General features: G+C 43.8%; 1 protein-coding gene across 4 annotated transcripts in view; it reads right to left on the reverse strand.

Annotated features, from left to right (window-relative positions):
* The window catches only part of TRABD2A (TraB domain containing 2A), a 91,233-nt gene that overhangs the window by 36,576 nt on the left and 30,663 nt on the right, over positions 1-23,994 (reverse strand). For 3 of the 4 annotated variants that reach the window (XM_087741944.1, XM_087741941.1, XM_087741940.1), the window contains exons 3-4: positions 3,211-3,357; positions 856-1,030 (exon numbers count right to left, since the gene is read on the reverse strand). In XM_087741944.1, the coding sequence (XP_087598070.1) occupies positions 856-1,030; positions 3,211-3,357 (322 nt within the window). The remainder of the gene's footprint in view (positions 1-855; positions 1,031-3,210; positions 3,358-23,994) is intronic. The other variant, XM_087741942.1, reaches the window with a different exon arrangement.

Consider the following 23,994-nt stretch of genomic DNA (forward strand, 5'->3'; position numbering starts at 1 on the left):
AAGACCCATATGGTTCATGGTGGTGGGGATGTGATACTTCTCTGACAATTAGCATCTGTCGTTTCAAACACCAATCCTCACTTCTTCCCTTCCCTGGAGTTAGAACAAAGGACAGGAGTCATGGCCAACCAATCCTGTTTACACCCTCCACCCAGCCCTAGTCTGAAGTGTGGGTGTTAACCTGACCGAGTTGGATGTGCTGCTGGATGTGCCTATGGATTCTTGCTGCCTGCTAAGAGGCAGAAAATGGAGTAGGGTTTCCCCATTTGGGCCCCATGTTCTCCAAAACAGTGGCAGACAAAATTTCCTTGTAGTTGTGGAAGCACAGTGAAAAAGGTAAGGAGCTGCAGCAGCAAGAAAAAGGTGAAAGTATGCCTTGTTTCTCCCCTTGCATTTGTTGAGCGCCTTGATTCACACAATTTGGCATGTTATTCTTTTGGATGTGTTCTTGAGAGGTTTATTCAAGCACTGGTGCAACTTCTGTCTTGCTTGACCTTTCATCTCACCTCCCTATTTCTCCTACTCTTCTGCCTTGGTTGGCCAGAGCATAAACATGTATGCCTAAGAGCTGTTTCTTTGTGTGTGCACTGTAGTTGGTTCAGTATCTTTGGCTATGCGTATAACAAGTAAGTCTATAACTAATGACACTGTAAGCTCTTTGCATACTGAAGAAAAACACTCTCCTACACTGAAAAAGTTTTGCTACTAGGGTACAACTATCAGGGCAAAGTTGTGTTCTATGTCCACCATGGTAAAAGTACTGACCCTTCTTTAAACTGAGGCAAGCATTTGTAAAAAGATTCTAACAGATGTGGGAAGAACGTGTTCAGGTTGAAGGGCACTTCAATCACATACCAGCTCCAAATGCAAAGAAGAAACTCTTGTCTGGGTACTCTTCCAGCAGGTCCTTCACCCTCCTGCCCATTCGCTCATTTCGCTTGTAGATGAGCTCCTGACGGAAGTAGCTGTCTATCTCTTGGGCAGTAATGCGTTCATGGGCCAGAAGCGTAGCATTAATGAAATTCGGGACCTAAGGTAGAAAAAAAAATGTCTTCATGAAAGGGGCATTTATTTCACAGGAAGCCATCATGCACAGGCATTTTGCTCCATCATTGAATGTGGCAATTGCCTTGTCCCTCAAGGCACATCCAGTAGGACAAAACCCAAAGAAAGCTACAAAATGACTCAGCGAACTTCTAATAATGCATAGTGGTTCATTTCTCTCAACATACCATTTCATAAGCCAGCCAACTGAATTTTTTTTGATGCAAAGTCAACAAATACTCTCAGTTTGCCACACCGTACATCCCAAATCCTGATTGCTCGGCTGAAGAAAGTAAATATTTGCCCCTGGCTATCTTTAGCTACACACCTCTTCCTTAAATTGCCACAGGTATGACATAACTGTAATGATAATTACACTCTTCTGAGACAGTTTGACTGGTACCAGACCCCTCAGGCTATCAAAGAATAGCTGTGCAATTTGAACTAGTTAACAAAAACATCCCCAAACTTTCCCAAAGAAAGAGGGCCAGATTTTGTCAGGAAAGAAAGTATTACCACCTCCAGTTTCCCTGTCCTTAAGGTATCTTTTAAAATACTGGCTTCCTCCCCTGGGGCCCCCAAGACAGCTGTGGCTGCACACTACCCTGACCTCTTGCGAGTAGAAAGAAATATGGGTCTCGAGTTGCAGCCATCCTGGCTTCTTGACAAGTAGCTTTGGGCATTGCAGCTATGGGAACTGCTAAGGAAAGGGCCTGTAAGCAGTGGTTTCTGGGCAGCAGAGCCATTAAGCCAGGTGCTTTCCCTTGCAAACCTGCAGCTCTAGAGCCACTCAGAGACTATTACCAACTGTTTCCAAAGGGTTCTTAGCCCACAGTGGGTCATCTATTGGGCAAGCATGGGGTCAAATACAATTTACAGAAAAGTTCGGCTTAAAAACATAAGCTGATAGTGTTGCAGGCTATTACTACTCAGCTCCGCTGTGAGGGAGAGTGCCCTGCAGTGGAGCCCCTCATGTAGGTAAAGCATACTTGCTCCATCAGAGACATGCATGTCTCAGCAGGAGTTGTTCTCTCCAAGGACCTCAAGGCAATGCCATCTGTCTGCTGCCTGTAACACATCAGCAGAACAGTGATGCAGCATCTGTACACTCTTACAGTGCTGGCCTGTTTTGAGAAGCTCTTTGAAATCTATGAAAGAAGTGCACTGTGTAAGAGCTGAGCAGTGTTAACAACCAGGTTGCCTGCACCTGCAGGCTAAAGGGTGTACATGACAGGAAGGTAACAACAAGCTCAGTGCTGGAGAAGAAAGGGTTAGTATGACAGTATTTCCAGCTTTGCAGCACTGCACCGTATATATCAAAAGGCCATAGGAAAATGGTTATTCAGCAGGAAAAGCCCAGGTACCAACACGCACTTGTTCAGCACTGCGAGGCTAGAGCCTACATTTTCATTGATGTGCACAGATTGCCAGGCAGTACCTCCCAGACAAGCATAGAGAGGCCTGATGTCTCAGTCTGAGGTTAGCTAATCTAACAGCCCAAACAGGCCAAACTGGTCCCTGCTGGGCATTTTCTCGTGGTTTAAAGATCAGAGCATTGCATTCCACTGTGCTGCTTAGGAAACCGTCTCCATAAACCAAGTCTGTGAGGCCTCAGAAGGTTTTCTTTTCCTTAACGTTCAGTCTAAATCTATCTTTTCTTTGTTTCACTCCATTTCGCTTCTTTGGACCTTGCCCACAGTACACAATCATTCTGAAAGGGGACATTAAAAAGCTTGCAACTTGCCCAGCCTTACACACAAGCATCCAAGTCACGACTACATTTCTCTCTCGCGATTTGCACAAAAGAGCCTGCTGCTGCTCTCTGTCGGTGCTAAGTTCGCTCATACCTAAACTAGCATAATTCCACAGAATCCTTAAGAAAATAAAGGATTAACTCATAGAGCTGTGACACTAAAGCAAACACGGCACTCGCCCAAAAGGGAAAGCCAGGTGTGCCTTCGCTGCTTGCATGCAGCAAGACAGGGGTGAGGTGGTGCAACCTCTTGGGACAGGTGGCACCGGAAAGCGGATGCAGCAGGGAGTCAGCAACGTGCCCTTGGCGTCACCTGCAAAGCGCCTGGTTGAGGAGAGACGAGTGTGAGTGAGACAGGGGTTAGCACTATGGGGACATGTGCATAGTGCAAGGGCTGCAGTGGCAAGACTCACTTGAGAAGTGTCATGGTTGAAGATGATGGAGCTGAGGTCCCCACAGTTGTAATGCTTGATAAGGTCTTCTGTCGTATAGGGGATCTGGAAACTGCCTGCTCGGAGGCTCTCCTGCTGCAAGAGAGTCTGATTCAAAGCAAAGACCACCTGAGGGAGGGGGAGAGGGAGGAAAAGTGAGTTCTCATCTCGCCCCTTGAGAAGGTCACAGACATACAGCTGCCCGCCAAGGGGTCTCTGAAGCTGATCCCGCTCCAAGTGCACCAGTCATGCGCTGCCAGCCTGCGCCTCCTCCAGGTCTGCAGACACTCACGCTTCAGGTCGCACAAGCCTGCTCACAGGGAACTGACTCACCACACATAACTCCAGGAGGTTTTGCCCATGACAAGATTAATACAGAAGATACAAAGGGACAGACTGAAATAGGAACAATCTTGTTCCCCTAGATGGTAGTTTGCCTGATCACCATAAAGCCCTAGGGCCTGATGGCTCCTATCTCCACAGATCCTCAGTCACCTACGTAAATTAAGCATGGCCTCTCCTTGTTTGCCCTTTCTTCCTCATCCACAAGGAGCATTAATGCTGTTGTTTCCTGCTTCATGTCTCCTTCTCTCACATACCCCATTTATTTCAGGCAGGAATGGCTCTTTGGAGCAGGCCAGGGAAGGACGGCGGCTGCCAGGGAATCCAGTCTGATGGCAGTGGCCCCACAGCAGCCCAGCACTCTCCCCCAGCTGACTTGCCTCTGCAGGCATGGGGGCTGCCACTGCCCACGCTCCCTCCTCCTCCTCCTCCATATTCACCTAGGAATTGCAAACACTCCCATTCCCTTTGCCTCAAGCTGAACCATCATGGCTGCCACAGCTCCAACCCCCAGGGAGACTCTCCCTTGACTGGAAAGGGAGAAGATCAGCAGAGGTCTCCTCCAGGTGTTGCTGCTTCCCCACCTCCAGTAGAGCATGGCCCTTCCCAGGGTGGTGGACTCAGGGCCTGACCCAGAGAGAGCTGCCGCTGGAGCTGCCTCCCACCTAGGCCAATGCACACCCCATGAGGATAACTGCTACTTAAAAGACACAGGAGAGCAGTTTGGAGGAACAGTTGAGAGGGGCCTCTGGAGCCAAACAGACTACACAGCACCTCTGTACGCCTCCCTCACTGCTCCAGCTGCTGCAGCAGGCAGCCACCAAGCCCTGGAAAGGCAGGGAGCCAAGGAAGGACTTGGGGCAGAAACCTCCCAGGCTAAGCAAGGGATGCCACTGAGCACACTGGTGGGGTGCAGAGCTGGTTACTCGCCCACGCAGACAGCAGCTCTTTATCAGCATATGGCAAGTAAAACACTGCCATCTCTCCTGAACACAGCGCTTACACAAGCTACCGCTGATTTGCACACCAAGACTAGACAAATGTAACAAGCCTTCCTTGTACCTACTGGCTTATTTTTTTATTTCTAAAGGAAGTAAGCTGAGAGATATTGCTGAGGTCTTGAAACACATTTCAAAAGTTACTTTTGGGAGGGTTATTTTCCAAGCTCTGGTGACTCTCTGCAGCCTGATGAGGGCTCTGTGTAATTAACTCCTCCTGGATATTTGTCTCGAACACCATCAAAAGCACCCTGGAACTGGAGGTATTCACCAACACCATGAAAATCACACATACTCATGTGTATGTGTAAGCATACCCTTAATGTACTGAGATTATGTGAACCAAATATTGGGACTACAGGACAGGACATATGTGGGAACGAACAGGTGCAGTTTGCCCTCGCCCAGCACAACAATCCATCTCCTACACAAAAGCGCAAGTCCCACCAAACTTGAAATCACACTGTCCCCAACACAGCTAGAGCTCCCTGTCTGGATCCAAACCACCGTGTATTTAACCGAATATGAAAGCACATAACTTAGCATTAGTTCTGGAACAGTGTTGATGAATAGCAACATTCACTCCCATTTCACGTTTTTAAAAAGGGCAAGAATTCACGTTGTTGGTACAAACTGCACCTGATTAAAAGAATACCTGCAGGTAGACACTCAAGAAAGTTACATCAAACTAACCGGTGGCCATCTTGCAAGGATCTCTGTTTAATTTGGAAGTAAATTAAACCAAAACAAATTGAAACCGCTTTATGTCTGAACAAAAGTTTGCAACGCAGGCTGGGGTTTATTGCACTCTGAAGCCATCGTTTTCCATTTGTTTGGCTTCACTTCCCACACAGAGAAGCCCTAATTGATGTTAATCATCAGGCGATATTCACTGAGAGACAAGCTAAATCCATGCTGAAAATGTGGGGTTTCTACAGCCAGGACCACTAGGTCATGCCAGGACAATCTCATATGTACAATCAGTCCAGCCAAAAGCACTTCCATGGGAATGGCTTATTTTGTAAGTTATTTGACTACCATAGCAGCATCCACTTGGACAACTTTCCGTTAAAGCAGTATGTCCCTTTCTAGACTCTGCAGCCTCTGAAACAATGACCAGACAGTCGCTGTCCACAGAGCACAAACAAGACCTGTGACAGTCTCCTGAGCTGGTCAGGTAGCTCTGCCTCAATGTAGAGTAAGAACATCAAAGACGTTTTGCAATCTTTACCGTTTGATTTTCATCTGAACCCAAACCAGTGGAGGGTAACTGGCTTTTGTGGAGAAAACACCAGCCTGCTGGGCGAGATGTGAGAACAAAGCAAACCTTCCTCTCTCCACTATACTCCCACAGCCTGCACTCCTGCTGTTGCCTACTCTGCACGCTACCCTCTGCCCCACGCACATCTCTTCCCTCCTCCCTTGCCATGTGCTTCAGATGAAACAGATTCAGTCTCTGCCCCAAACAGACCTGGCCTGGACCATAGCAGCCAGGTCAAGCCACACAGGCATCTTCCTTCCTCGTGCCCACCCACTAGGCCATAAGAAACTAGCACACAGTAAACTGCAAACAGCTAAATAAATCTGTCTCAAGACCACAGTTTAAAACCGCAATGACTACCTGCAGTTATGGAGGATTACTGCACATGTCTACACAGGAATAGAGGCAATTCACACACACACCCCCCACCCCCCACCCCCCCCCCATTTCTAAGCTTACTGCTAGCATGACATAAAGCTGTCCTGATGAGGCAGCTTTGGCAGCTCTCTGGTCTTTGCTAAGAGTACATCTTTCTGATGTGGAGGTGAGAGAGTTGATACTGGACACGTGAAGAAATCTCAGGATGGCAGCAGCTGAAAGGGTTTGCCTGCCTAGCTGAGGAAGCACAAAAGACCTTTCACCACGAGGTGGTTCATGCTTTACCTCAAAGAACAAACAAAGTGTCCAAGCTCAAGTGCCCAAGACTTCTACACCCCATCCCGACCATGACTCCCTGAGGATGGAGCATCCAGCAGGCTGCCACGGACCCTACAGCCCAGTCGGTGGGTTTGCATGGCACTGCATGGGCTGTTTTTCTTTGGCATGGAGGACTACAGAGGGCTGTTCCCTGCCAGGTCAGACTTCCCCATGAGCAATGTCTTTCCCCATTTGGACCTAGATGTGCATCCTATCACTGTGCGTAGCACCTGAGAGAGGAGTCACACAACTACGTGAAGCTCACCCAGAGACACAACTTTCACCTTTGCGTTGTGAGGGACAGAGGTGGTCTCAGCTCCCTTGATGACAGCAGCAGCACCTGAAGTCCCTCTGCACCATTCTCAACCACAGCCCAAGCACTGGGAGCAAGAAAAGTCAAGATATGACAAATGGGCAGAAACCAAAAGACCACCAACGTCCTTGACAATTAGCCCTCCCTAATGAGTCATGGTAACTTGTGTCATCAGGCTTTGCAAAAATACTCTCCACATCAGCTGGTCTGAACAGAAAGGTAGCATCTGCTCAAGGGGGATCATGGCACACCTACTAAACAACTACACAGGATTATGATTTGTCAGTTGTGTGTGTAGAGTTTCTCAAAGGAATGTAATAGCTTCTCTCCATTTCTGTATCACACCTTGTTGGGGGAAGTGTAACTCCCCAGCAGAAAAAAAAGGGGTGTGAGGGTAAAGAAGGAGGAACTGTTTGCAGTACCAGGTGTTGCTTAAAGCTGTGCCATAGTGAGAAGGTTATCTTCAGTAAACAGCAATGTCTAAACACTGTCAGGATCTCAAGAGAGGGAAGATTCCTGAACCTACTGTTCTTAAAGGATTTAATTTGCTGAGGTAGGTCTTGCTCAGAGGTTGATAACTCTTATCTGTCATTATTTCTCAAAAAAACCATTAGACTAGGTGCAAAATGATACTTAAGGGAGACCACAGCCATCAAACGTTGCAGATTGGATCCCAGTCTTGTTTACCAGATGTGAAAAGCTGAAGAAAGTTGACAGAGCAAGAGAAGGGACCAGATCAGCAGCTGATCCGCAACTGCTATACTTGCTTAGCACAAATACTGCTTGCCTTCCCAGCTCCCCATTCAGTCCTGCAGTACTTTCATTTCTAATAAGTCCAAGGAGTTAAGAGGACAACAGAAAAGAAGGAAAGGCTGAAAAGAAATTTTCAGTTTTGCTTAGAAATCAAAACCAAGAATTTGTGCTGAGCTGAGCTCCTCCAGCAAGTGGTACAGAAAGCATGCATCTGTCTTCCAGGTATCTCTTGCATTGCACTGTGTTTTACTAATCCCCAAACCTTTCCAGTGTTAGAATCCACAGAGATCACTCCACATTCATCCTCCTTGCAAAACTCTTCCTCCTTATTTCACATCTTCCCCCCAGCAACTCTACCCTACTCTGCTCCATTAAGTATATTCATACTAGCATCAAAGTATCTCCTGAAAAGATGTATTCGGAGAACAAAAGTAACAAGTTTATTAGAAAGGGATTTTTTTTTCCTCCCACCTCCCATTTCCACTGTGATCCAACTCCCACCTCCCATTTCCACTATCTTCCCCCAACCCTCTCCATTTTTGTACTGTGAAAAAAACCGATTAAGCTCTCTGGTATACATATTGCTGCAAGCCTCATTCTCCTCCTGGAGATTTCTTCAGCTGTCAGGAGACACTTGTCCCCTTTGCTAGCATTGTTGGAGTGGCCTTCTAGGCTAAGGGGGTGGGGAAAAGGGGGTTAGAGCCCAGCAGATGCCTTTTTTGTCAAAGACAAAAGACCCCCTGCTATCCTCTCCACTTTTCAGCACTTTCATCCACACTGGATCAAAGTGCTATTCTGCATATGAAAGGAACCTGGCATTATGCGCCTCAAATTAGCCTATCGCTATCCCCGCTAGCCTCCAAGTCTTCCCAACAAAAGCGCTCACATCTGTTCCATCATTTGCCTCATCTTCTGTTTTTTTTCTCTCTGCTCTCAGTTTTTAAGGACCATTCAGCCCCTTGAATTATAGTCTGAGGGAGCATCTTCCTTGCTCTGGGATCACTCAGCCAGACAATTTGCTTTTAATTGTCTTAAGGAATCATGGGCTGCTTTTGGGCCCTTCCCAGCGATGAACTGCATCCATTATAGCTTCCGTTCAGCTTCTTCAGCCAATTCTTTCCCTCTTCCTCCTCCTTCTCAAAAGTGTGGTTTTTTTCCTTGCTCTTAACCTGGAGGAGACCATTGCTTCTCTGGGCCAGCAAACACTACTGCCCCGAATCAAAGCAAGCCTCAAATCAAAGGCATCCTGACTATGAAAGTCAATAATCCTCCTTTGTCATGGTAATGGTCCAGCAAGCCAAGTGCTGAGAAGCGAGATTCCTCACTCCAATGTGACGCAGCTCCTTAGATGTCTGGTGCCCATGTCCCAGTTGCCTTTGAGGCAGAAAGTTGGGACTGGCCTTCTCAGAGCCTGGAAACCTGAACCCACCTGCCATGAGGAGCCCTGCAAACACCAGCCTGCACACACAGGCAGGAGAAGTCTGATTTTGGCAGGGGCTGAGGATACCAATAGGAGATTTAAGCCACCATCTGCAGCCTTCAGAGGAGACTAAGTCACTTCCAGGGCTATGGCCTGTGCAACAAGCTTTTGTAAAGAAGAGAGAAAAAGGAAGCAACTTCCCAAACCTGGACTGCTTTTGTGAGAAAGACTGGATTCAGGTGACTAGAAGAGACAGGTTATCTGAGGAACTCACCGAACTCACCTGAAGGACAAGAGATGAACAGTACAACAAGCCAATGAAACAAAAGGAAATGGAAACTATTCTAGGTTACCTATAAGCTACAAGTTTCCCATGGGCTTTGTTTTATTTATGGCTTTTGTTCTCAAAAGCCAGCGTGGCGAGCAGAGGGAGCACCTCTTCTCTAGCACAATCATCCAAGGCACTTAGATGACATTCTGTTTGCCTCAAATCAGACACACTGGCAGAGGTAATAGCTGTGAAGAATTTGGTCTTTGGTCTGCTGACAGCAAACTCACACTGGCACATCTGGTGCTAGATTCTTGCAGTGTGTCTTTCCAGAACTGAACAAAAAGACACTCTGAAGGTTTTGGTTGTTATCTGAGATTTATATGGGAATGCACAAGCCAACCCTTCTCCAACTGGAGCTATAAAACCAAGGGACTTCCATTAATTTATCAGGCACTTTCGAAGCAGTGAATGAATTTATTATCCTCCTCTTGATGCAGGAGGATGGTAGATAATGCTGAATCAGAGGAACGCTGCTTACAGTACTGCTGGAAGAAGTGTAACTCACGTACTTGTAACAGACTGCATTAATACATAGCCTTTTGTCTGAGTAATTTACACTGATTTACAGGCTTTTATGTTTCCACTGACAGCAGGAGAAATAAACACCCCACTATGTGCTGTATGTGGAATAAGACCAGCAGTGGAATAGATTGTTCCCATTTCACAGGTCAGCTTGCAGTTCACAGTGGGACACCTCCACGACCTTGCTGGGACTTGCTCCCATCTTTCTATAAGGCTAATAGTGTGGCTATGAACCTGCTGGTGCACCTCGTCGCTGAGAGCTCTCCACCTAAGTGCTCACTGGGGTTCCTCCTCGTGCTGCAGGAATGCCTCAAGCCTTCATGAAGTTCATCCTTGTGTAGAAAATCTTTGCTCCGTGCTGGAAATGAACTGGTGATGCATGTTACTAGAGAAAGATTAAACTTTTTTTTTTTTAATTATGTCTTTGTTAAGGATTTTGTAAACACTAGCAAAGTTTGTTTTTAAAGCCTTCACAAATCAAACCTTCATTACATACATTTTTACCTCATCGAACAGAACTAGGGACTAGGCCTCTGTATAATTTTCATTTTTTTACAGTCCTGAACCAAAGTTCAGAGAAAAAAAATGGACTTTCAACACATTACACTTAGAACTCCTGCCTGTCTCCTACTCAGCATTTCTTCAGTTAGTAATGTCCAGCTTGTTTTGGATTAGCATTGCCACGTAGCTCCTAAACTCAGGTCTAGATCAGACTTGGAAACAATTAACAAAATGAAAAGGAATTACTAGCAATCCAGATTTCTCTTAGGGTATGCCCACTTTCCAATTTATGGGACTGTCTAACCAGTGTGCTAGTAGTAAGGGTTTCTTTCTTTTGCATAATTATTTATTTTACAAGACACTTAAAACAGCCATCTCAAAATTCTATTAAAAGATTAACAGAGTTGCAAAGCAAAAAATCTGAAACTAGGATTCCTTGGGCTGAGACTGGCTATACTTTTAAAATTCAACACCTGCAATTAATTACTTTTAAAATTCAACACATGGAATTAATGTTTTGTATCTTTGTTTTGTTTTGTTTTGTTTTAAAAAAAAGCTTCTACTAAAATAGGAGTTGCTGTAGTCCACCTCCTCTTCCTTCTTTTCCACTGGATACTCTTAAATGTAGTGGAAGCAACACTCCAATACTGAGGTTAACAGAGCAAACTACTTTTTAAAAAAATTTTCTTTTTAAACAACTTTGCAGGAAAATTCCCTTAGAAAGGAAACAATTTGGCTTTCCAAACTGTAGAAATGATGTACAAAAATGTAGAAATTATGAGAACATCATTGTGTCTGCAACTGTAAGGAATAAGCTAGGAACACAGCCAAAGCCCAACCTATCTCCACAGCTTCAAGAGCAACATTTAGTAGTACTTTTTATCTTCCTAAAATGCAATCAATGACACTGAACTAACTTGCTATTGATGACCTGGAATTTGGCCTCCAGTTTTCTTTCACTCAACCACAGATACTCTTTGGAGTGCTGCTAGATGAAAGAAAAAGTCTCTCAAGTCCCCTCCCATCTGCATTGATTATTTTTTCACTTGTCCTCTGTAGCACAGGCCATGCATAGCTTAGGACTAACCTTCACAGTGGTTTGGAATGTTGCTAGAAGTAGCATGTCTTAGAAATGCAGAATACTGAAGCTTGAAACAACTCTCACCAGTTCTTGTGTACTCTTTTTGGTGGAATGGAATAATTGAGAAAAGAAACTTTTCATTGGGTTGAGTGCTTCCCCCACTTTCTGTAAAATTGATGTATATTACATGCATAATTCATGTAAGCATGAGGAAATCAAGACAATAAAGTTAACAGAGTAAACGATCTAGCCTTGCAATGTGATGAACAAGCTCTGACAGTTATCGTATGCTTTCTGGTAACCATGCAACGAGATACTTTGGATGTTCTTGAAGTTCTGCCAACTAGGAAAGCATGTTCCGTATAAAACACTCAGCAATGGTAAAACATTTTTCCACTCAACAGCACAATTAGGCCATCACTCTGGCTGCTGTTCCAAACAGAACAACAACTTTGAACCAGTGTTTATGTCAAAACCAAGTCAGAGCATCTTTAAGACAGGCTTCTGGCTTCCAAATGGAGCACAGCAGAGCAAGATGACCTTTTCAAGGTACAGGAATGAAAAGGAGAGTTTATATTAGTGGTAGACTTGCCAAGAGAAACCTCAAACAAGAACTGCTGAAATTGTCCCTAGCTGGTTTCAGGTAGATCAGAGGCTGGAAGTTCTCAGTGCGAAAGCTTTCCAAGAGGAATAGCTGACAAAATTTTCACATAGTGAAACACAGGCCTAAAGCTGTGTTCTTCATAGTAACTGTGAGCTCAGCCACATAGAAAAATTAGTGTATCCCAAGGTAGGGTGTGAATTTACAAGCCACCAGCTCTGTTGTGCAAATTCCCTAAGAGGATGTTCTTGGAATAAGCCAGCTGGCTGCACTGCCAGACAGCACCTCCCCTCACCTCTTTGGCTGCCCACATTAGGACATGACCAGTGGTCCCACTTTAGTCAACACACCAAGCTGCCTTTGTGGCAAAATCTAAAATACTCTGATTTTCAGACTCGTGAAAACCCACCTGCTGCCAATGCAATCAGGGAACTGCTGGGCATTTGGCACTTCTGAAAGATAGGCTGTTTATTGTTAAAAAGTATCTGGGTGTTTTTGATTTCTTTTTTTTTTCCTCTTTCTGTTTTGTTCTTGAAAGAGATTACTGCACACCAACAAGGACCCCTCAGGAATTTTAAGTGACTGTCCAAGTTTAATTGATTTGCAAGAAGTCTCACAGATCAGGTAAGCTATTGCTCTCAAAGTATGGAAGATTTTAACGTGTGGACTTCTGTGCCAGTTTCAATGAACCCGAAGCCAGAAGAAAGCATACTTATTTCCCCTGCTAACCCCAAGACTTATCCACTGTACAACAGGCCTTTATTATTTTCCTTCCCCTGCTGACTACATTTTAAAAAGATGTTAAATCACTAAAAAGTAACTGCAGCCCATCAAAACATGAAGTCAGAAAGATGTCAGCTCAAACCGGATCACAGTATCTTTGTAATAGGCATCTACCAACACTCACTTGGAATGGATTGGAACAAAAAGCATCACAGAAAAATTATCTGAAGATTTTGTCAGCCAAGAAAGCCATGGAGTATCTCTGAACTCATATCCTTCAGATAAACTGAACACAGATTTTTTAATCACCTCAGTGAACAGGGTAGACAGCAGTCCCAACAATGAGTTAACCCAGACTTCTTTAGCCCTTTTGCAGCTCAGAGAGTGAAATTATTTTGGTAAAGGCCAGGGCAGGTCACCTTCCCCACAGCAGTTCCAGTACATGGTCACACACGCTCACTGTCAAGGTAAGTGTCCTGGATAAACATTTGCTCAAGGGTCCCTGAGAAAAGCAGAGGTATCTGCCAAGAGCTCATCATTTTCACAAAGATTACAAAAGTCTGCCTGTTAAGATTAAGATGGCGCAACATAAGCAGGAAGGCCCTGGGGTGTGATGAAATGTGGTAGTAAAACAAGAACAAAGCACGGCAAGATTTACCTCACGAGTATGTTGTACTTTGGCCTTGGAAGAGAACACTTGAGTAGTTTTCCTGGGCTAGGGAGGGCAATGCTTTTCCAGAAGTCATGTGGAAAAGCTGCAATGCAACTGGTAGCAACTCAACCAGCAACTCCATGTATGGAAAAAATGCAAGAATATATTGGCTTGAGGTCTGTAACTTTCAGCACCAAAGCAAAAAGCTCTGGTGCAGTCAGAATTGTGCAAAGGATTTTAAAGGCATAATGGGATATGAATTATCATTCTCCAATAACAGACAAACAATATTGTACAACAGCAGTTGCTTGGCAAATACCTGCTAAAACTGTGACAGAAACAAAACAATAAGCAGGTAACTGGGGCAACCAAATTCAAGTGGCTGAACTGTTCATCCTCCCCAAGCTGGGTAAGTTCTGACAAGCTATCCTTTTAGACTAACGGGATCTTTCCCCGGGACTCCCACGTGATTTAATTCAATTTTTTGGACAACAAACCCTCAAGAAGGCCTGCACAGCACAGGCATGAGGCTTGTACTCCAAACGACTAGTCTGAAAACTTAAGTTTGAATGAGAACACATCATATACAAAGTCTTGGCTTAAGCTTCATTACTACTATCCACCCCAAACATCTGCAGAAAGATGCCTCCCTCCTGCATCATTATACATTTACACGTCATTACTAATGTGCATCTTCTCTATGTTAGGCAACATCTACTGGAACTCCTTCTGCTCATGTCTCTTCATTTAAAATGTGAGATGCAGGTCCACAAGCCGTATGTCTATGCAGTATTGTGACACTGGATTAAAGATAAAAGAGTTCAGAGATTACCTCACCCTTGATTGTGACACAGAATAGATAACAAAAAGAAGCTATCCATCCCTTCAAATACACTATGTATCCCCCACCTCCTACAGGTTTTTTTTTAAACATTCATATACAAGAAAGGATTAAAATGCTATCCCCAAACTCATATACAAGGAAAATGAAGTTGGCATTGAGAAACTTGTGTCAAAATCCAACAGACAGAAGAAACAATCTCTTGTAATTGATGAACTTCTACAAATTCTTCATTTTATCATCTTGGAAAAAATGTTGCCCTGTTGGTATTTCTGATCAGTCTTCATCTTGAACCTTTCTAACTAGAAACAATTCTTGAGACAAAGTTGCCTCCTTAGAACAGGACATCTGCTATTTTCTACCCTGCAATGTGTGATCCCCAAACAGGGATAGAAGCAACACTCTTCTACCACAGTCGTTAACAGTGAGGGACCCCACTGGACTGGCTTGTGTTGCAGCTCAGTGGCAGCTCAATCCAGCCCTTCTCAAAGACTACATAGACCAGTATGCCACAATACACAATGCACCCTTATGGTGGTGTGGTTTTCCACCAAACCCTATGAGAATTCTGTTCCCAAATTTGTGCTCGTTCGCCCTTCAAAGCAACCCTAGCTCCAAACCTCCCCTTCCTTTCTAGTAGCTACTCTTTTCCCAGGGACATTAGCTTGCTTTTTTACTCCATCTCATCTTTGGGGTTTTTTGCCTCCTAACACGTGAGCAGGACAGGGAACTCACTGAAGACAGAGAAATATCAATATTACCTCTTCCCTAATTTTTCCAGACACAGCAATATTTCAGCCTGGAAGAAAAGCCCACAAGAGCCCTGCTGATGTAGGAATCTTCCCAGACATTGCTCTAAGAACACTCATCCAAAACCACTCATCAACCAATACCAGACATTAATTGCTCTCAATGATGCCAGTTTTTCAGGCTCTGCATCACTCATGAGTAAATACAACTAAATACAAACCTACCAGGACAACAGAGATTTCCTGTTCAGAACATGTCATACTTACTATGTTGTTAAACACACCTGGTATTGAAAAGTAAATGCACATCAAACTAACATTTCGTTAGGGAACCTTACATAGCAGAACATCTGTTTGTGGCAGATAAAACAAAGAATGAAATCACCATCCCTCAGAACAGCATTTAAAACACTTGTATAAATAAAAAAAAAAAACTGAAATGGGGTCAAACATCCAAAACCTGCTCAGCAATTTGGAATTAATGCAAAAAGGAAATTTAAATTTCCCAAGAGGTTCCAGAAGCCTCTGGAATTTTTGCACATCAACCCCACCGTGATCTCTGAGAGCACAGTGGAGATCTGCAAACTACTACTGGTACACACATGAATTCCAAGGATAGAGGACATTAAAGCCTTTGGTCATGTGCATGCACACTACTGTCCAAAAACCAGCTATAGTCTTCCAGCTGAGCTGTGCTGCAAATTAAGTGTAACAGTCTTGCTAGTGTCTCAATTCAGTTTCTACACTCCTTCTTACACTCAGAAATAGGATTTCGCACTATATGAGCACACAGAGCTGGTTCTGATATATTGGTTGAAGCCCCTCTTCCTACTGCACAAATCTGAGATCTACACAAATTCCCTTCCTTTACCATTCCAAGCCCCCTCTTCTAAACTTAGTCTTCTCCTTCTGCTTGTTTGTGTGAGACCTCCTGGCATTCAACTTGACTGCGTGACTATCCAAATCATCCCCAGAATCAGTGAAAGTGCCCTTGGTGGGCTGGAGACCTGACAAGCTCATCCAGAACTCACTCAATTCAATGCTCTCAGATTTTGCTGCTCCAAAGGTGGGGGGAGAGAAGGGTAGGGTCCATTCCTGATGGTCACATGCTCAGTGCTCGACCTCATATACTAACTGCTGTCACATTTGCTTTCTATAATCAGGCTGTCCATACCTCCCAGACCCAAGGGCAATAGGTGTCAATGTTTCAGTTTCAAATGGAAATATGAGTTGCAACGCTGATGTATCAGATTCTTCTAACAAGACAGTATTGCTGCTCTGCCATGTGACAAGAAGCATTGCAGAATGAAGTTCTTCCACACCCATCCTTAAATGGTGGCAGTGAGATCCAAGGGAGACAACTCACTCCCTTGGTATGTCCTCTGGTCAGCATCAAAGCTTAGTACTAAACCCAGAACCCCAATCCTTTGCAGCCCCTACTGCAACTCCCTTGTACAATCCCTATCTGGAGACCTTTCAGATGAAGCCGACAGCGCTGCTCCCAGACAAATGTCCTGCTTATCTAATGTGCACATCAGGAAAGGGTGAGTTCACAAACATAAAAACAGCAGCACCACTGGTTAAGAGGCGCAAACCTCTTCACACCAGGCTCACAGCTAGTATGTCCAATTGCATATATGTTCCTTAACATTTCAAACCAAGTAAAACACAACTTGATGGCTGTACACCCTGGTAAATAACTCCCTCATTCCCTATCCCTGGCTATAGAAACTGACAAGCCATCCCAGCTCTGGGACATGAGACTTCTCCCAAGTTCTCTTTTTGCAAGAAAGATAATCAAATAAATGTAAATCCAAATCATAATTCCCTTCTGAGTCTGTCTGCTACAGATATCCAGCTTCTCCTGGCACTATATCATCCCTCTGCAGAAGCCCTTAAAAAATATTATTAGCACCTTTATTTTGCATCCAGGAAGGAACATACAGACAAATTTATTTATGGTCCACTTAACCCAGCCCCATGTTTTCAGTCTACTCAGTGATCACATAATTCTGCTCCAGAGGCTGTCAAAGTTTTGTCAGCACAATCTTTTATCTTTAATGCCCTCGTGATACTCAAAAGCCACTGGGGCCACTCTCAGTACATTGTGTCAAGGATGTATTTGGTGCAGCTCAGTGTTTATTTAAATTCTGGGCAGACAGACCAGTCATCCAAGGACATCAGATGATGGTCCATGAAATGACTGCATATTTTAAAAGCCATCATCAAAAAACAGACCCAAGCAATCATGAAATAAAAATAATTAACACTTTAATCCTAGCATAATTTTTCTCTGCTGATGGAATCATTGCAACAGCACTGCACAAGATGGCCTGCAATTCTCCACCACCAGAAAGGACTAATTCAATTTCAATTTAAAATAGCTGAAAACCACTGTCTGGTGTAAGTGCTGCCATGTTTGACCTTTTGTCACATTTCAAAATGGTATTAATTCAAACTGTCTGCTTAACAATTTCCAAGGACATGCTTTTATCTTGTTAAAGGCTGTTACTACATTTGCCTAGTCCAGTCTTCTTGGATCTCACTTGTTATCCATTAATGTTCAAAAAGGCTGGCTAGCAGTTCATGGTATCCTGTGCTAATTCCTTTAGAAGCAGTGGCTGTGTGTCATCTGGTTCTGCTCGTTTTGAAATGGCTAGTTTTACCAGGTATCCTCTCACCCTCCCCCCATCAATAACTTGCTGGCTAAACCAACATCAGTTCTATTCTTTTCCTGATGGTCCGTAACAGCACTGTTTCTTCACTAAAATATTTGCTTGCTTCAGCCTTTCCTCCATCCCCAGATACTCTGAAGCTGTTCTTTGAAGAGCTTCTCTCTTTTTATTTTCCTTTCCTACCCTCACAGCTTTTGCCCCCCTGCTGCAAAATGGTGCAGTGAATATTTCTGCATCACAGGGTCTTTGCACCAGTGGAGGCCTGCTGGTGGAGAGTTTTCAAAAAATCTGGCCACCAGAAAATCCATTTTAAAACACTTCTTGCTTCTGCCCACTCCATTTTCGTACCATACTCATTAGATTTCATGGCTTTATCTACCAGAGAAGCAAATTCTTCGTTTAACAACTCAAGTAAAAAGTGCTGGCTTTAAATAAGCACAAATCTGTACAGTCAGTTTGCTTCATTTGGAAGGGAACATAAGCAACAAAGCATCAGGTGCAAAAATAACTGTTTTGGTTAAACCCAAAAAGTCCTCTGAAACTTTTCCACGGTTTTGAGTGGCAGCCAGACATTTACAGGCTACTCGAGACGGGCAGGAGGGGGCAGTAAAAGGGAAGTCCCATGTCTGCTTCTGTAAAGTTTTATTACAGTCTTTTAAATTCCTTACTGCTGCCACAACAAAATGCCTCTGCTTTTGTCATGAGGGACTTCATCTTCAGTCCTGTTCTCTTTAAAAACCCCATAATGGACAATGGGGTGTTTTTCCAAGGTGTTGGCAAGCACTACAGTGAACATACAAAAGAAGCTTCTGCAGAAAGCACACGCTCTAGAGGGGAAAAAACCCAAACAGCCCATTAGATTCCCCTTTCACAAAGAGTGACTGGACATATGCACCAAGCCTGCTGAAACAGCTCACCAGGAACTACCAGAAACTTGCACCACAGGCTGGCTGCTGGCACTAATGCTTCTAACTGCCAAGGTCCTCCTCCTCTGTAGATGTGAAATATCACAATCTCGGACACACTGCTACAGCTGTTTAGGACAGAGCTCCCAAAACATTTGCTGCTCCTCTTTTCACGTAGCAATGCACACCAAACACAGACTTAGCTACAGTGCACACACCACCCTGTGCTACTAGCCATGTAGCTTGGGGAGTCCACAGTCTCACACAGCTTGTGACCCATGCAGCATTGCAGAAAGTCAGATACCATGATCCAAACACTCTGTCCAGGATCACTGCACAGCTGAGTGCACTAAAATATCATAATCCTTCCATGTTTCATTGTATTCTTGATACTTCCTAACACTATTTAGTAAGGATTTCCTATCCACAAAAGCTTATGGGATTTACTACATTAATGGAACGAATGCGTAAGTACAATTCAGCTGCAACATTTCTGACAAATTTGAGTCTCAAGTCTGTCACATCTCTTGAGCTTCCAAACCAAAAGGGCACTGAAACAAAAGGACTTTTCATACTTACAAACAGGCAACATGTTTAAGCGAGCTAATTCATGAGGTCTTCCCAGGACAGGGGCTCTCACTGGAAACTGAATGTGCCTTTCTGTAATAGGCTAAGGAGCTCAAAATAACAAAATTGATTTTGAATTCCTGGCTCTCTATCTCAGTACATGGCGATTTATTATGACAAATACATTTTTTGCGTTTTGTTTTTTGTTATTGTTGTTGTTGTTAATTCCAAGGTCAAAAAGGTCCTCAGAACTTCTTTGGAAACAGAGCAATATTTCACAACAATTATGGTAAAAGGAAAGGATAGTCTCAGATGGATCAAATGAAAATATGGAAAGAAAAAATCAAAACTGATACACAAATAAACGTGAGGAATTATTCGGAAGGTAGCCATACTATCACACAGGATCTGGGGTGGCAGGGCACCAGAAAATTTCTGAGTCAACAACAGCATGCTTTTGCAAAAGGCGGTTTCCAAGAGCGCAATAGGCAAATGTTGGGAAGTAATTAGCCTGTCCTATCCAACCCTGTTGAGGCCTCTGCCAGAGTCTTGCATCCAGTTTTGGACACTGCTGAGACAGAAACAAATTCAGAGTCAGAAGCGAAAAGAAAGACTGTTCAGAGATTTGGAAACATGAACTACAGGGAAGGGTGAAAAAAGTGGCTTAATTAATTTAGAAAAGAGAAGCCTGACAAAGGAGACAGGTGTCACCACAGTCCACCCTGCCTATAAAAGGTGGTTAACAAAGGAAAAGGCCATCAAGTTGTGGTCCACAGGTTGGGGATGACAAGAAGACATCAGTTCAGCTCACAACAGAGAGTGTTTTAGGTACAGGGGGAAGCTAAGATGGAAAGGAATGAAGCAGGGATGGATTCTCCACCACTGGATTTAAGACACCTCATTTCCCAGGCATCATTTTGGTGTACTTCTGCCTTGGGATAAGAAGCTGAATTTGGTCTCCACAGCTTCAGCAAGTCTTTTTAGCTTTTTAGCCAAATGCCCACACTCTACAAGTGTGAGTATTGTCTTCAGGTAGGAAGAAAACAACTGGAGACAGAAAGACACACTGATGTTAGGAAAGGCTGAGTGTGCTCAGCAGAGCCTGGATGCAAAGCACACCTGGTTCTCTTGCCACCAAGCTCCCACCACACCTTTTAACTCCCTGTGAGCCACTTGAATGGTTTTTCCCTGATAGCCATGAGGTTAAGGCTCCTGGTTGTCTCCTGTCTTTAGGACCCAGTGCATTGGGGATGCCTTGATGTGGCCTGCTCATGTTTTCAACTGTATATTTCTGTGTTGCAATGCACATGTGATAGTTTTTCAGCCTTTGACACCTAAACCATCATCTGCTTACCATCCTCCTCAGGCTATATTCTTAAGGAAAGAACACTCAAAAAATGGCTCATTTCAGACAGAAAGTAATTAAAATACTAGGTACTACCTGTGTCCAGCCAATCAAAGGCAAAAAAGGAAGCAAGCTCTGTCTTTATAAACTGTATTAGAAAAAACGGATAGAAGCAAGCAAGGTGCCTCAAACTGGCATTTCCTACTACCATAGTATTAATTGAATTGTTCAAGTCTGTCTCCATTTTGAACTGACATAATACTTGAGAATTTTCTTTTTTTAAATGTTTGTTGCCTTATTTTCCCAGTTATCTCTGCAACATTCCCCATCTTCTAGGCCTAGCTACTTTGCCCAGAACTTTCGTGTTTCAAGTGATACTAGAACATTGGATCTTTCCAGCACTGGAAAACTGAGCACTGAAACGAAGCCAACAGTCATATTGACTGACAGGTTGTTCCAATATCTAGTCTTTTTTGTGTATTTGTGTCTCCTTATTTAAAAAGTTCCAGATGCTGCTGTAATATGAAACTGAAATTGGCTAAAGAACTGAATATTGTATGCACAATAATTAATTAAGAGCCATCTAGTAGGGGGGAAATAAATGTATGCAGAGAGAAAGTCAGTGTCCAAAATAATGAGGTATCTTCCCAAAGATGAATTTCTGAGAAGACAGGCTAAGGAAAAGCATACTTTTCCTGGTAAATTCCTTAAACTCGGTAAACCCGCAAGATCTGAAATGTTTCTGTTTGTTACATGACAGAATAATTTCATCTTGGAGATTGTCCACATAGTGGTGGTTAGGATTTTCTCTGAATCATGACACCTGATGACAATAAAATCATCCAAATCATATGAGCTCAGTACCCACAGAAGTGGTCTGCAAACCAGCTCAGTCAGGAATTTTAATAACTGCCAACTGCAGGCAGTTAATTGGTCCTTCAATTTCAATTTTATTTAATTAATTAAATAAATCAGTTTATTTATAAACCTACTTAACACACCAAGTGCTGTTGTTAAATTAGTTGTTCATTTAGTTACTGAACAGAAACCATTCATGCACAGCCACGGAGCTCACAGGCCACGCAACTTTTTGTATATCAGAGACAGATTCACAACATATTTCTAGCAGCCAGGAAAGGTTGCTGAAAGTGTGACTGCAGCCAAGGGACTGCATCAGTCTCTGCCATGCATGAGTCCTATCCACACGTCTTTATGGCAAAGGAAAAAAAACCCAGGAAACCCAAGTGTCACCAGAAAACTTCTCAGTACTCCAATCCTTCTCAATAAATCACCTCTGCCAAACCCTGTCCCTTGAATCTGTGTCTTTCTCAGATCCTCTTCACACATCTGACCTCCCACTGTACTGCTGCTTCCCCTTAGCATGCTCATGGGCACACACATGCTCCACTCGCACACAAACCTGTACCATCAACGGAAGTCTGAATGCAATTTCAGAGCAGTGCTATGGAGCAGCTGAGACTGCTCCCCAGCACAGGACAGCTCCAACACAGATCGATATAGCACATTCATTCTCTTAGACTCAGACATGGTAGGCAACACACCCAGCACTCATAGCCAGTCTTAATGCTAAGGCAGAACAGCAGCTGCAGGACTTCACCCACGCTAGGAAGCTTACACTTACATGCACACACACAAAAAGCCACAGCTGCAGCAGCATCAGCAGCACCTGAAGCTGCATCCCTAGCACAGGCTGCCTGAGGTTTTTACTTGGAGACACCTGAAAAGCAGAATAAGAATGTGTGCATCACGCAAGCACCTGGATGTCAGCGTTGCCATGCAGTGTGGAACCTGGGCAGCAGGTTCAGTAGCACAAGGAATAATGGTAACCAGCACTTTGCCCATACTTTGCCATGTGCCACAAAGCCAGCTCCCACACATGAGAAGCTCAGTGGCCAGAAGCTTGACACTGTACCAGCAACCATCAGCAGGCTGCAGGAGGAAAGGCTTCTACTGGAGAGGATTGGCAGGAGAGGCTGCAGAGTGGAAGCAAAAATGAAGTTTAAATCTTGGTAGCAGAAGGGATTTGCTGCCAAGGTGTTGCAGCATGCCTAGCCTTACAAAATGTGCATGTTTCCCTTGACTGGAATGGCACCATCCGCTCTTACCTTCCCCTGAATCATACAAGTTCACGTAATTATGGGAGAGAAAAGCAGACAGAAAAGGATTCTGTGCTGTAGCATTTACACAGACCTCAAATTCTCCACAAAATTGCTTGCAACTTCCAAATATATCCAGAAGTCTTCTTTCAGTGTAGAAGCTAAACGTCATATCGCCTTCCTTAGTGCTGACTTTAGAGCAATCCGCAGGCAGACACTTCTAGTCTTTCCCTACTGCCTTACATAACCAATGACTTGAAAGCCCAGAAAAAATTTGCATACAACAGCTGGATCTTTTAATGACTGCCAAGATAGCAAGCAAACAAGCGATCTGGGAAATGCTGGGCAGAAGGAAACTGTCCTGGTTTCAGCTGGGATAGAGTTAATTTTCTTCCTAGTAGCTGGTATAGTGCTGTGTTTTGGATTTAGTGTGACAATAATGTTGATAACACACTGATGGTTTAGTTGCTGCTAAGTAGTGCTTATACTAGTCAAGGACTTTTTAGCTTCCCATGCTCTGCCAGGTGCACAAGAAGCTGGAAGGGGGCACAGCCAGGATAGCTGACCCAGACTGGTCAAAGGGCTATTCCATACCACATGATGTCATGCTCAGTATATAAACTGGGCAGCAATTGCTGCTCGGGAACGTGCTGGGCATCGTTGGTGGGTGGTGAGCAATTGTATAGTGTATCACTTGCTTTGTATATTATTATTGTATCATATTATTACTATTCTATTTTATTTTACTTCAATTATTAAACTGTTCTTAACCCACGAGGTTTCTCGCTTTCACCCTTCCCCCACCCCACCGGGGGCAGGGGTAGTGAGCCAGTGGCTGTCTGGTGCTTAGTTGCTGGCTGGGGTTAAACCACAACAGAAATCAAAGCTGTTAAGAGTTGCAGAACAAGCCCAGGAAGTCAGCACAAGGCATATCCAGCCAGCTTTCTGAAAGTCATAGTGAGGTTTTTCAAAACTGTTTCTCTGAAGTCAACCTATGTTTAAGTTTCTGTATATAGAGACTGCACTTCAAAAATCTGTGTCTTTTTCAGCCCAATTCAAATTACTGGGAATCAGTACCTCTAAAACAAAATTTAACTTTTACAAACAAATATAATGGGATAACAATTTAAAAATAAGTCATTTTGGAGATACCAAAAGGATTTTCAGCTAAGTCAAAGTCCTTCTAGGTCTCCAGTTCTCATAAACCTGAGATTACAGCCATACACTGCAATTCAAAAAAAAGACATCTTTCCATAGCCTGGAAAATTCTAATGGAAAAAGAAACCCTTTCCCACCCACTTTTACGTGTAACATTAAAAGCCATAGCTGAGAAAATATGATTCCTCGGCCTGGGGCTATGAACAATCCAGTGG

The sequence above is a fragment of the Nipponia nippon genome, unplaced genomic scaffold, assembly GCF_047370975.1.
Source record: "Nipponia nippon isolate SJK-2023a ecotype South Korea unplaced genomic scaffold, ASM4737097v1 scaffold_8, whole genome shotgun sequence".
Classification (NCBI taxonomy): Eukaryota; Metazoa; Chordata; class Aves; order Pelecaniformes; family Threskiornithidae; genus Nipponia; species Nipponia nippon.